We start from the raw sequence: 15,275 nt of genomic DNA, 5'->3' as shown, positions 1-15,275 counted from the left end.
ATTTATATGTGAAAACTCTTGGTATCTGTGTTTTTTTAATTTCAGCTGATAGTTTACTATAAATCTGTATCCCAGCATGTAGAACACTTTTTTGGTAACAAGTTGTTCTGGGCTGAAACATATGTAGGTCAGACTGCTGACTTGTATCGTACTTAGGAATGTGTTCATTTAATATTAATGGGCTGTCTTGCATATTACCCTGTCTTCCACCTTTAAGCTCTCAAGTTTTCAAATCTCATCCAATGCAGTCCCAAGCAATCAGTCTTTCCTTCTCATCCCGTCCAGTAAGTCACCCCTGATCTGCAGATCTGGGAGACTTTTCCGAAGCCTACCCCCTTTTCCTAAACCTCTTCAGTCCTTTTCCTTCACTCCTCTTCCTTCCCCTAGTATCAGAAGAAGGAGTTAGTTGCTTCAAAAGCTTGCATAAATATAACCTTCTTTTATGTGCACGTTCTGCCACCACTTAGTGAGTAGATTTTTTGTCCATTCAGTTACATCAAATAGTAGAAATAATATATAACTACATTGCTGTAATTATAGCATCAGTTGCTAAGAGTAGATCTGAGTTTAGAAATATGTACATATACAAAAGATTTATAAATCTGTCACTCTTCAATACAATGTCTATTCAGAAGATGTCAAGCCATGGCCAGTATGAAAGTCTATAAATATTTATTCAACTGGCAAACACACAAAACGGAGACATTCCACGAATGTTTGAAATTAGGTACACCCGCCACTGGCGCTCCGGAGAGCAGATGCGTGCATCTCATCAGCAGTGGCATAGTTGTTAATGGCAGTGCCCTCATGCTGCAGTGGTGGCTGTAGGAAATGCGGCAGCATAACTAGTAACACATGTATTTGATAGCACACATTACTATCTGTTGCTATACTACCATAATTGTTAGCTATGCATATCATGTGTTTTGAACATGCCCACTATGTTTTGAGGGGGCTTACCATTATGTTCTATATTTTCAGCAAATGAATGTAACATCAACAAGTGCCAAAGTAACTGGTCTTGAAAGTGGAAGCATTTACAACTTTTTTGTTGTTTCCATGAATGAGCACGGAACCTCATTGCCATCCTCAGTTCTCATGATCAATATTACTAACACAGGTAATCAAGTTCTTTTCAATGTATTTTTATGAACTTTACATATGATCTGCAAGATAATATGAAACACGATATTCATGAAGTACAACATTTTTTGTCAGATGTTGGCAAGGAGGGTATTCCAGGTGTGACATCTCCACCACATTCTCTCGCAGTTTCTGGACACAGTGCTACATGGGTCACAATCACATGGCAACCACCAGAATTTAGTCATCCAACAGAACACATTGTGTACAGGTTTGTAAACAGCATTAAGTTTACTTTTTAGTTGACTGATGTTCCTTTTGTCATATATTTCTTCTAATTCACTACTTTATTGAAGGTAATCAAGAATGATACAGGATTATTCATAAGTACCTCAGTTTCAAAAGATGACTGTGCAAAATCTGCAAGACACAGAAAATAGACACATATCAGTGGAGAGCATCCCTGCAAGTTCTTTAACTCACATTACAGGTGTACAGTGTTGCCAAAACGATAATCAAACCCTTGGCACACCTGTTCCAACATGTCATGGCCAATATTAGCAACACCGAACGGGGTAGCACAGAGGTTAGCACACTGGACTGGCATTTGGGAGGACATCAGTTTCAAACCCATGTTCAGCCATTCTGATTTAAGTTTCCTGTGGTTTCCCTACATCAGATGCCAGGATGGTTTCTTCAAAAGGGCACAGCTGCTTTCCTTCTCCAAGCTTGTGTTCTATCTCTAATGACCTCATTGTCAATAGGACATTAAACTTTAATGTCCCCCTAATATCAGCGACCAATACTTCCTTACAATACTTCTGAATTAGGCAACAATGGAAGCAGGAGACACACACTCTTTGACATAATCCCATTAGAAGACATCACATGGAGTTACATCAGGTGACCATCGGGGCCACTGAAAAAGAGGAGAGTCATGATGGGCAGCTTGTACATCCTAACATGAGGCTGTCCAGCATTGAGGTAATCATGAACATATAAATTAAAATATGGTGGAGCATCATCTTATTGCAAAATGAACTCTCCACTGCCTTGCTGTAATTGTGGCATAAGCCTTGCTGTAGCATGTCCAGGTATATGAAACCAGTCACAGTTTTCCCTGCAATGAAAAATGATCAATAAACTTTCAAATGAACATGTTACAAAACTTTAGATGACTCATAAATGCGTTCCACAATCTCTTGTGAATGTTCTGTGCCCGAAACATGCTTGTTATAAACAGAACACAGTATTCACACTATCTTTCAAGTTATGGGCCTTTTTCTAGTAAAAGTGTATGCATTCCCACACACACACACACACACACACACACACACAAATGAACACTACTATCACATGTGCAGCATTTATTACTGATTATCTATTATTGAGAGCAGTTGCCTGGAAAGGAGGAGGTGGGGAGGGGGTAGAAAGTATGGACAAGGAAAGTAGGGGGTAATGTGATCATGCAGGTAGGTTTTTTGACAGATGATGTAGCAGCTGCATAACAAGACAAAAGGCATTCAGAGGATAGAGTAAATAAGAGATGTAGAGAAAGGGAGAGGGCGGGGGAGAAGGGTGAGAACAAGACGGAGATGAACGGGGAGGAGAGAGATGGATGGGAAGGAGGATGGGGAGGAAGAGGGATGAAATGGGAGAGGGGGTGGCAGAGAGGTAGAGGTAGAGGTAGAGGTAGAGAGAGAGAGAGAGAGAGAGAGAGAGAGAGAGAGAAATAACATCAATATGGGATTGGAAGGGGGGGGGGGTGGGAGAAGGTAATACACAAAATGGATGGGGAAGGAGCAACATGGACAGAACAGAGAAGGGAAAAGGTAACTGAAGTAGTGAGAAACAGTTTACAAGAAGTTTAGGCCATTGTGAGAATGCAGGATATGCTGGAAATGCAATTCCTACCTGCATAGTTCAGAGGAACTTGTACTGAAAGTGAGTACCCAAATGTCTCTTGTAGTGAAGCAGCTGTTGAAGCCATTTTTGTCACAGTGTGCAGTGTATTTGGCAACTGGATGATCAAGTTTGCAGTTTTCCATAGTTTGGTGAGTGAATAGGGCAGATCTTGCACCTGACCTGACCACAAGGGAAGACATTTAATAGGTTGGGTGGCAATTCCGTAGGGAAGAGACTTTTTGACATGGAATGGGTGACAGCTGTCAAAGTGAAGGTACTATTGGTGGTCAGTGTGCTTGATATGAATCAATATGTTTATGGAGCCATCTGAGAGATCAACATCTCTGAAGGTTGTTCTTGTTACGACTATATGTTTGTCATACTCTTGAAACATGGCTTTGTCACTAAAAACCAACTTCTGTGAAAAATTCTTCTCCAAATAGTTTTTGTAGTTTTGTAGTTTTCAAGCAGTTGTCTTCTGGAATTCTGAATATATAAATAACCCAGTATTTGTGTTTTACTTTGGCTATAAACACATGGAACATCTGAAGCACCATTTACAATAATAGATGCAAAAGCTTCATTGTTTCAGATTCCAAAGTACAAGTTAGTGATGTAACCAAGAATTTGCATTTGGCACACCACATGAGACAGTACATAAAAAGCTTCAGATTTGATAGTACTCAAATGAAGGCTCCAGTGATCACACCTCACTCCACATTTACTAGACATCAGAACTCAATGGCATAGTGGTTAGACCATCGATGCTCACATTCAGTAGCAGTGGTCTTCAAATCCCTATCAAGCCATCAGCATTCAAGCCACCACCATTTCCTGCTCAGACACTCTAAAAACATCATAAGTATTTGACTCATCACTCATTCAGTATGAGAGGCCAAAATTCTGGGTGCAAAACAAACAGTAATACCAAAGCAAACAATCATGGTGTTGTTGGTCAACAGATAAGTGCATAAACAAGGTTTTCTCTTACACTATTATACATTCAATTTATGATGTTTGTGTGGATAGTGGTTACTTATCATTTTCTGTTATTACAAAAACATTACTGTCAGAATTCATGCTACTTAATTTGATGGCATTTTGTTATCCTGCATTTTACTCCTACTGTTTACATCCAACATTAATTATACCATGTTGTCATGTACAGGATGTCCAAAAAAATGGTAAATGTTCAAGGATATGACAGGAACGCTCATTTGGAGCAAAAAACTTCACATGGACATATGCCTTATTCTGAATGGTACCAAGATGGAGCATGTTTAAGTACTTTTGTTTTTCAGCTAACATGACGTGTGTACACATCTTACCCACCCAGCCTCTTTGACATTTTATTCTAGCCCAGTTAACTCATTGCTTTCAACCTCTTTGCTGGGGATGTCTCTCTGCATTTGAAGTAGCCCCCAGAACACACAGCTGTCTGTGGTGTGTTGTGAGTGAAGTAGTGTGAGGGACTGAGAGTGTATTAGAGAGAGGCATCAGGTAACTGTGTTTGTTATATGTGCTGGCTAAAATGTCACACATCTAAACTAATGAAGAATGTGCAGAGATGGTGTATGTTTATGGCTTCTGTGATGGTAGTGCACCTGCTACTGTTGAAGAATACTGTTGGTGCTTCCTTATATGTTGGATTCCTGACTGTGGAGTGTTTATCAGAGTTTCCCGCACACTGCATGAAGCACGTATTTTTTGAAATTCCCATTTTTCTTCTGAACATTTAGATCAATAACCTGTGTAGTAACAACAACACATTGTTTAAACCATGCACCATAGTCCTACTTAATGTGTTAAAAATACATATTTTCCAGTTGATTCTTTGTAAAATGTATGTTGTCATGTTTACTAACTACTGTACATGTGTAAACCTGATGATGTATTGAATAAAACAGAAAATAAATAAAGATGTACAATAAATGTGTTCCATCTTGGAAATAGTTTGGAATAGGGTGTCTGTCCATTTGAAGTTTTTTCCTTCAAATGATCATTGCTGTCACTTCCCTGAATGCTGACTATTCCTCTTGGGACACCCTATATTTACAATTATTCTGTAATAATTTGTGATACAAGACACATATCAGAGAACCGGCTGGAAATTCAGGAAGTAGGGACTAAGAAATATTTCACTGTATATACAGGATTTTGTTTTTCCTTAATCAAAATATATTATTCATTCTCACCCATTAATAAATTTGTTTTTTAACTATACATTTTTAAGTTTTCAGTGTGTTACTTCCATTGGAGTATGAAGTAATTTGGCAAACTGTCTGTGTAAAATACTTTTAAAACAGACTTTAATGTTAGCATAACTTGAAATTTCATTTTGCGATAAAATGTATTACAGGCTCTACCACAAGACACCAGCAGATGATGTATTTCAGATGGCAGAGACAACTGTGACTTCTCACACTTTACAAAACCTTAATCCCAATACACAGTACATTGTGTATGTCATTGCTGTATCAAAGAATGGCCAGAGCCTACCATCAGAAACACTAATAGCATGGACTGACCCTGCATATCCTGCATTTGTTGAGGTAAAAACTAAATTCTCTATTACAGTAGTGTACTCAGTAGCTTAATGAGCTTTGTAATTGTAGCAAAATATTGAACCATTTACTATACTTCACTCATATCTCAGAGGCATTAACATGTCAATAGCTAGTAACTTGTTCCATAGTTCACATTCACAATAAATGTTATGAAGTGGAAGTTGTCAACAGAACAAACACAGAACACTTATACACAACTTGTAACTGAAAACTATGTATACACTCCTGGAAATTGAAATAAGAACACCGTGAATTAATTGTCCCAGGAAGGGGAAACTTTATTGACACATTCCTGGGGTCAGATACATCACATGATCACACTGACAGAACCACAGGCACATAGACACAGGCAACAGAGCATGCACAATGTCGGCACTAGTACAGTGTATATCCACCTTTCGCAGCAATGCAAGCTGCTATTCTCCCATGGAGACGATCATAGAGATGCTGGATGTAGTCCTGTGGAACGGCTTACCATGCCATTGCCACCTGGCGCCTCAGTTGGACCAGCGTTCGTGCTGGATGTGCAGACCGCGTGAGACGACGCTTCATCCAGTCCCAAACATGCTCAATGGGGGACAGATCCGGAGATCTTGCTGGCCAGGGTAGTTGACTTACACCTTCTAGAGCACGTTGGGTGGCACGGGATACATGCAGATGTGCATTGTCCTGTTGGAACAGCAAGTTCCCTTGCCGGTCTAGGAATGGTAGAACGATGGGTTCGATGACGGTTTGGATGTACCGTGCACTATTCAGTGTCCCCTCGACGATCACCAGTGGTGTACGGCCAGTGTAGGAGATCGCTCCCCACACCATGATGCCGGGTGTTGGCCCTGTGTGCCTCGGTCGTATGCAGTCCTGATTGTGGCGCTCACCTGCACGGCGCCAAACACGCATACGACCATCATTGGCACCAAGGCAGAAGCGACTCTCATCGCTGAAGACGACACGTCTCCATTCGTCCCTCCATTCACGCCTGTCGCGACACCACTGGAGGCGGGCTGCACGATGTTGGGGCGTGAGCGGAAGACAGCCTAACGGTGTGCGGGACCGTAGCCCAGCTTCATGGAGACGGTTGCGAATGGTCCTCGCCGATACCCCAGGAGCAACAGTGTCCCTAATTTGCTGGGAAGTGGCGGTGCGGTCCCCTACGGCACTGCGTAGGATCCTACGGTCTTGGCGTGCATCCGTGCGTCGCTGCGGTCCGGTCCCAGGTCGACGGACACGTGCACCTTCTGCCGACCACTGGCGACAACATCGATGTACTGTGGAGACCTCACGCCCCACGTGTTGAGCAATTCGGCGGTACGTCCACCTGGCCTCCCGCATGCCTACTATACGCCCTCGCTCAAAGTCCATCAGCTGCACATACGGTTCACGTCCACGCTGTAGCGGCATGCTACCAGTGTTAAAGACTGCGAAGGAGCTCCGTATGCCACGGCAAACTGGCTGACACTGACGGCGGCGGTGCACAAATACTGCGCAGCTAGCGCCATTCGACAGCCAACACCGCGGTTCCTGGTGTGTCCGCTGTGCCGTGCGTGTGATCATTGCTTGTACAGCCCTCTCGCAGTGTCCGGAGCAAGTATGGTGGGTCTGACACACCGGTGTCAATGTGTTCGTTTTTCCATTTCCAGGAGTGTATTTACACTGAAGAGCCAAAGCAACTGGTACTCCTGCCTAATATTGTATAGGGCTCTGGACTCATCTAATGTTTGAAGCAGTGATGGAGGGAATTGACACCCTGAATCCTGCAGGGATTTCCATAAATACATAAGAGTATGAGGGGTGGAAATTTCTTCTGAACAGCACATTGCAAGGCATCCCAGATATGCTCAATAATATTCATGTCTGGGGAGTCTGGTGGCCAGCAGAATTGTTTAAACTTGGATGAGTGTTCCTGGAGCCACTCTGTAGCAATTCTGGATGTGTGGGCTGTCACATCGCCCTGCTGGAATTGCCCAAGTGTGTCGGAGTGCACAGTGGACATGAATGGATGCAGTGTCACCTGTCAAGAGTTGTATCTTGACATGTCAGGGTTCCAATATCACTCTGACTGCATACACCCCACACCATTACAGAGCCTCCACCAGCCTGAAAAGTCTCCTGCTGATATGCAGGGTCCATGGATTCTGAGGTTGTCTCAATACCTGTACACATCGATCCACTCGATACAATTTGAAATGAGGCACAGGTGAGGCATAAAGCTTTGTGTTGTATAGTCATCAAGGGTGCACAAATGGGCCTTTGGCTCTGAAAGCTCATAAAATTATATTTCGTTCAATGGTTCACACGCTGACATTTGTTAATGGCCTAGCATTGAAATCTGCAGAAATTTGTGAAAGAGTTGCAGTTCTGTCACATTTAATGATTCACTTCAGTCGTCGTTGGTCCAGTTCTTCCAGGATTTCTTTCTGGCCACAGCAGTGTCAGAGATTTGATGTTTTACTAGATTCTTGATATTCACTGTACACTCATGAAATTGTCATACAGGAAAATTCCCACTTCTTTACCACCTATGAGATGCTGTGTCCCATCGCTCATGTGCCAACTATAACATCATGTTCAAACTCTCTTAAATCTTGCTAACCTGTCATTGTGACAGCAGTAGACAATCAAACAACTGCACCAGATGCTTGTTGTCTTATATAGGTGTTGCTCACTGCAGTGTTGTATTCTGTCTGTTTACATCTCTCTGTATTTGAATGCCAGTTTCTTTGGCACTTCAGTGTATATACATAAATTTCCAGTTATTATATTGAACATTCAGTTAAGTAATTTGGCATGTTTGTCAAGAAATCATGTACTCTGATGTTACTTTATTGTAAACAGCACTGTAACAAAGCATCAAACAATGGAAAATCCAGGATGGAATGAACAATGCTATGAAAAGGAAAGTTGCTACTCACCATATAGCAGAGATGCTGAGTTGCAGATAGGCTCAACAAAAAGACTGTCACAAATGAAGCTTTCATCCAGTAAGGCTTTCGTCAAAAATAGACCCCCCCCCCCCCCCCCCCACACACACACACACACATGCAAACACAGCTCACACACACAACTGCAGCCTGAGGCAACTGAAACCACCACTGGCAGTGCGGTTTCAGTTGTCTGAGTGCCATTTGTGTGTGTGTGTGTGTGAGAGAGAGAGAGAGAGAGAGAGAGAGAGAGAGAGAGAGAGAGAGAGAGAGAGAGAGAGAGAGAGGGAGAGGGGGGGGGCCGGGGGAAGAGAGGGAAGAGAGAGAGGGAGGGGGAGAGAGAGGGAGAGGGAGAGAGAGAGAGAGAGAGAGAGAGGAGGGGGAGGGGGGGGAGAGAGAGAGAGAGAGAGAGAGAGAGAGAGAGAGAGAGAGAGAGAGGGAGAGGGAGGGAGGGGAGAGAGAGAGAGGGGGAGGGGGAGGGGGAGAGAGAGAGAGAGAGAGAGAGAGAGAGAGAGAGAGAGAGAGAGAGAGAGAGAGAGAGAGAGATCTATATTTGACAAAGGTGCTACTGGCAAAAAGCTTTATTTGTGACAGTCTTTTTGTTGTGCCTGTCTGCGACTCATCATCTCCGTGATATGGTGAGTAGAAACTTTCGTTTTCAGAGTACTGTAATAATAGAGCTACTTGATGTCTTTATCAAGATGTTCTATGTTACATGATCTGTCACACAGAAATTTTGGCAGAAACTAGCCAACAGAGGCAGTTTTCACTCATATGATCTAAAGTTCATTCAAATAATTTAATATACATCTACAATACTGATCATATTCCTCCTCCTCCTCCTCCTACACCTTCTTCATACAAGCAAAACTGCATGAAAATTACACAGTAACTTACACATATTGAAGTACTAACCTGCAACTATATAGAGCAGACAACTTGTGATATCTGGTGGTCAGAGGTAGTGATATATGATGAGAAATGTTTGACAGTAGACCAGGCAAAAAAAAAGTGTGCAACAGAAACTTTCTAACTGGCTGTGTCACACATTGATGCCTGTTACAACTTTTTCTACCAACATCCCTTTGTAGCAAGGCATCCTGAACAGCTATACAATCTCTTTCTTTATCCTGCAATAAATCGTCATTTCATCTGAAAACAGACTGGCAGAAGAGTGGATACTAGTGTCTATATCAGTTACATTTACTATAAACAATGGTGGACCCAGTACACTATCTTATTTCAATATGAGATATGATGTGCATGGATACAGTCCCAGAAACAGTCACTTGCTGCATTTGCCTGTCTCAAGACTTGCTGTAGACCATAAGAAGTATAAATACTCGAGCATAAAATTTTTCAGTAAGTTTTCATACTCAGCTCGACAGTACCATTAAACAAATATAAGAGCTAAAATACAGTGAACCTTATTGAGTTGAAGGATTCCTTGAAATCAGTAGGTTTGAACAACATGTAAGTGTTATGGAGATGCTTCAGGAACTCTAATGGCAATCCATGGAGGGAAGGGAACATTCTTTTTGAGAGATACTATTGAGGAAATTTAGAAAACCAATATCTAAAGTTGAGTGCCAAACGGTTCTACTGCTGCCAACACACATTGCACGTATGGACCATGAAGGTAAGATTCAAGAAATTAAGGCTCTTACAGAGGCATATAGATAGCTGTTTTTCCCTCACTCTATTTGCAAGTGGAACAGGAAAGGAAATTACTAGTAGTGGTACAAGGTACCCTCTGCTATGCACCGTACTGTGGCTTGTGGAGTATCTATGTAGATGTAAAATCATTGTGTTATATGTTTTTCCTAAGTGATAAAGAAAATCTTTTAGTTTTTAAAGAAGCTAGTTATTTTCTGTGTGTGTAATTGAGTATTACATACAATTTGACTCCGCTCAAAATTTTTGGAAAAGTACTGAAAGAAGAATAAAATATTCTATCCTATATAATTCTTATGGCAACCTTGATGTTACTTCCACTTTCTCTGACAGTTTTTTCCTATTAAAATTTTTCCTATTTTTACTTTCTGGGTTTTTCACTATAGAACTTTTCTATCCAAGGCATGCAACCAACCACGTTGTAATTTCCATGTTATGAGCCTATCATGAATCAAGGCCAGAGTGTCTAGTTGCTCTCTTCCCCAACCTTGACCCATATCCAACACATCCTGAGCAAATTCAACAAGCATGATGAAATGTTGTGTAGTGTACAGATAAGTTGAGTACTACTCTTTTGGTTATCTTACTGACCATGTATGTTACATCAACTAGCCTATAATTTCTTGCATCAAACTGATCAGCCACCCTCCCCTACATTATATCCTCCTCTCCTTCTACCATCCAGTTCAACTGGTTCTCATCAGGCCAGCATACCACCTTCATGGATGTTAACCTCCACCTCTGTGATATATCCATAGAAACCTCTGTCCATAACAAGCCCAGTAACCATTAACAGAAGAGCTGCAATTCCTTCCACAATGTAAAGTCTGTCCCATATAGCATTGGTATCCAATGATGGTACATCTATGGTGATGAGCAGTCCATTACCCAGTATGCCGAATGTCTCACTATGGCCTTACAAACAGTCTCCACCTTCTAAACCTAATACAAAACTGAATTCCCTTTCCAAATCTATGCAAGTTCCTAATCCTCTGACCACCCTCTTTGAATGAACATTTTCCTTTATTACCTAATGTCACCACGGATGAGACAACTTAACTATATCAAACAGACAACTTAACCATATCAATTGCCAGTGCTTCAACTACTTGTAATCACACTTAGAAATGAGGGACATCCACTCCACAACTCTTCCAAACCTACCCAATGTGGTATTCCACAGTCCACCCGATGTATGAAATATGTCCCAGTCCAATCACAGAAATATCCTACTCCATAACAGGCAGGGTCAGTGGAGAAATCAATCATATTGTATACCAGTTATGTTGTCAATTCTGCACAGCCTTTTATGTGGTTGTGGCCATCAGCCAAATGGCTACCCAAATGAACGCCATTGTCAATCTATGACCAAGAACAGAGTGGACAATTTCGCGATGGAATATGCTGCTGATCACACCCAATATGCTCAATTTAAACTTGGATGCTTCATGATCCACGCCACTTGGATTTGGTCCCCAATACCAGATCCTCTGAATTACACAGATGGGAACTATCCCTACAATAAATCTTTTGATTCCTTCTGGCCGCAATCTGCACTAGCTCCTGTCCCCACCCAACTTCATTCATTCTAGACTTATAGTACATTCTCCTATTTGCGGTCTCTCTCTTCTTATGTTCTATCTCTCCCTCCCATTCCACTCATCCATGCCACTGTGTACCATATGCAACTCACCTGTTTACACCAGAACAAACTCATGGGTGCACATTCTTTACATTCCACCAAGTTCTTTCTGTTAACATATTATATTGCAATTTTGCATATGCTTAAAACTTGATACAATTCATATGAGATTAGCATGGCAGGTCACTACCAGCTTATGGTTAACAATCATTGAGAGAAGAACAATACCTTTGAAAAATAGGAATTAGTTTCCGCAAAATTTACAGAAAATCTTGTGGATAGCATAGAAATTACCTAAATATTGTGTAAGAATAACACATTTTTATGTGTTTCCATTCACTTCTTGTCAATAATTTAAATACTCACATGTGAAACTAATCTTGATTTTTATAAATTTCTGCTTAATTACAGCCACCAACTGTGCATCCCATCAATTTGGTTATTGAAGGCAGCAGCATGACTATTTTATGCATTGCAATGGGAACACCAATGCCAACAATATCACTTTATATTTCTGGTCGACTTGTACGACAAGAAGTAACACGGCACATGGTCACTGTGGTGAATAATGTAACAAGAGACATGGACCAAATTTCTTGTTATGCTGATAATGGATATGGAACGCCGATGCAAGCCTCTAGGAAGATAACAATTAGTCGTAAGAGAAAAGATACTACTATAAATGAGCTTTGGTTGTAAGACTTGTTCATATGGTGCACATGAACTGAGACAATATTATAGAATTCATAACACTCAGTGGAAACATACAATTAATTTTTCTGTGTTCCAGATCCCCCACAAATAACAGCATCAGGAATAACTATGGCGGGTCTTGGAGATTCTGTTGTTCTTGAATGTACAATAGATGCTCATCCAGAGCCAAAAACAATGTTCTGGCGTGATCATTCGGGACGTGTACCTGTCATACAAGGTGGAAAGTATAACATTAATGTTCAACCAGTGAAGGATGTAAGTAAAAACAACTTAATCAAACATAAGTATAACAATAAAACAAAATAAAATTGAATGATATCTTTTTCAATTTGATAGAGCAAATTACTGATATTCCTAAGTACTTTTATGTAGTTGTTTTTGTTGCTGTTGTTATTGCTACTGTCTTCAGCCCAAAGACTTACTTGATGTGACTCTCCATTCTACTTTATCCTATGCAAGCCTCTTCATCTTTGAATAGCTACTGCAACCTCCATCCATTTGATTCTGCTTACTGTATTCATTGCTAGGTGTCTGTCTACAGTTTTTACATCCCATATTTCCTTCACTATCAAACTGATTCTTTGATGCCTCAGTATTTGTCCTTTCCACTGATCCTTTCTTTTAATCAAGTTGTGCCATAAATTTATTTTTTCTTCAATTTTGTTTGGGACTTCCTTATTAGTTATTCAGTATACTCATCTAATCTTCAGCATTCTTATATAGCACCACATTTCAAAAGCTTCAATTCTCTTGTCTGACCTGCTTATCATCCACATTTCAATTCTGTACAAGGCTACACACCAGAAATATTATTTTCAAAAAGATTGAAATTGATATTAAATGTTAACAAATTCCTTCTTTTTCAGAAATGCTTTACTTGCTGTTGCCAATCTGCATTTTATATCTTCTCTACTTTGGCCGTCATAAATTATTTTTCTGTGCAAATAATTAAGCTCGTCTACTACTTTTAATGTCTCATTTAGTAATTTAATTCCCTAAGCATCACCTGATTTAATTTGATTACATTCCACTATTCCTGTTACAAATATATAGCCAATGTCTGCACAAATGTTCATTAGCGGATTGGGTGGAAATATTATACCATAGGCAGTGATCTTCCTCTTGTCTTGAAGGTAAAGTGTGCAAAATTTCATCAAGATCAGAATAAAACTGTAGATTTTTATGAATTACAAACAAACAGACACTCCTCTTTATATATATGTTGCTTTTCCAGACACTACCCATGTTATTCACTGCTCCCCAAAGTCCTTTACTGTCTCTGACAGAATTACAATGTCACTAGAAAACCTCAAATTTTTTATTTCTTTCCCCTGAACTATAATTCCTTCTCCATCTCTTGTCTTTGGTTTCCTTTACTGCTTGCTCAGTCTACAGTTTGCATAATATCAGGATAGACTACAACTCTGTCTCACTCTCTTTTCAACCTCTGCTTCACTTTTGTGCCCTTCAGCTCTAATAATGGCTGCCTGGCTTCTGTACAAAGTGTAGTTAACTTTTCGCTTGATGTATTTTACCCCTGCTACCTACAAAATTTCAGAGAATCTAGTCCAGTCTACATTGTCAAAAGCTTTCTAAATTTTCAAATAACAGAATTGTAGTTTTGCCTTTCTTAAGCCTGTCATCTAAGATAAGACTTAGGTCAGTATTGCCTTGTGTGTTCCTACATTTCTCCAGAACTGTAACTGGCCTTCCCAGAGGTCAACTTCTACAAGTGTTTCCATTTGTCTGCAAATAATTTGTGCCAATATTTTGTAACCATGACCATCAAACTATGGCTTGGTAGTATTCAAGTATGTCAGCACCTATCTTCTTTGGAATTATTACATTATTATTACATTTTATTTGAAGTCTAAAGGTATTTCCTGTGTTTCATATATCTTGTAGATCTGGGGGAAAACTTTGTCATGGTAGGCTCTCCCAAGGTTCTTAATAATTCTAGGGGTATGTCATCTACTCCAGGGGCCCTTTTATCCCCCAGGAATTTCAGTACCCCGTCAGATTCATCTCACAGTAGCTACCATCTCACCTTCAGCTTTCTCTTCTCTTCCTATAACATTCTCTTCAAGTTTGCTTCCTTTATATTGATCCGATATATATTATTTCCACCTTTTAGCATTCCCTTCTTTGCTTACTACTGGCTTGTCACTTGAGTTCATAGAAATGTTTCTCTTTGTTCCAAAGTTATTATAAATATTTTTACAGATGGCATATATCTTTCCCCTAGTCATGCATGATTCTATGGCCTTGGATCTACCCTCTATCGTTTTTACTTAGCCATTTTGCATTTTCTGTCAGTTTCATTTTTGAGATGTCTGCATTTTTATATTTTCTCTGTTCATCAATTAAATTCAATATCTTCTATGTTGCCATGGATTTCTGCTATGCCTTGTCTTTTTACCATGGTGGTACTCTGCTGCCTTCACTATTTTATCCCTCAAAGCTACCAGTTCGTCTTATATGGTATTCCTTTACCCTGCTTCTGACCACCATTCTTGCATAGTGCTCCCTCTGAAACTCTCAACAACCACTGGTTCCTTCAATTAATCCAGGTCCTGACTCCTTAATTCCTGAAACTTCCTGGCAGATTAAAACTGTGTGCCCGACCGAGACTCGAACTCGGGACCTTTGCCTTTCGCGGGCAAGTGCTCTACCAACTGAGCTACCGAAGCACGACTCACGCCCGGTACTCACAGCTTTACTTCTGCCAGTACCTACTTAAATCCTACTTTTCTGTAGTTTCTCCAGTTTTAA

General features: G+C 40.5%; 1 protein-coding gene across 1 annotated transcript in view; it reads left to right on the top strand.

Moving 5' to 3' along the window:
• LOC124775499 (Ig-like and fibronectin type-III domain-containing protein 1) overlaps positions 1-15,275 on the top strand; it is a 1,067,132-nt gene that overhangs the window by 1,012,093 nt on the left and 39,764 nt on the right. Inside the window, exons 19-23 of the mRNA XM_047250332.1 lie at positions 982-1,120; positions 1,219-1,354; positions 5,348-5,540; positions 12,201-12,447; positions 12,580-12,758. Coding sequence (XP_047106288.1) covers positions 982-1,120; positions 1,219-1,354; positions 5,348-5,540; positions 12,201-12,447; positions 12,580-12,758 — 894 coding nt within the window. The remainder of the gene's footprint in view (positions 1-981; positions 1,121-1,218; positions 1,355-5,347; positions 5,541-12,200; positions 12,448-12,579; positions 12,759-15,275) is intronic.

This window comes from Schistocerca piceifrons, chromosome 2 (assembly GCF_021461385.2).
Source record: "Schistocerca piceifrons isolate TAMUIC-IGC-003096 chromosome 2, iqSchPice1.1, whole genome shotgun sequence".
Classification (NCBI taxonomy): domain Eukaryota; kingdom Metazoa; phylum Arthropoda; class Insecta; order Orthoptera; family Acrididae; genus Schistocerca; species Schistocerca piceifrons.
The sequence above is the reverse complement of the archived record's forward strand: the minus strand, read 5'-3'. Positions and strand labels throughout refer to the sequence as shown.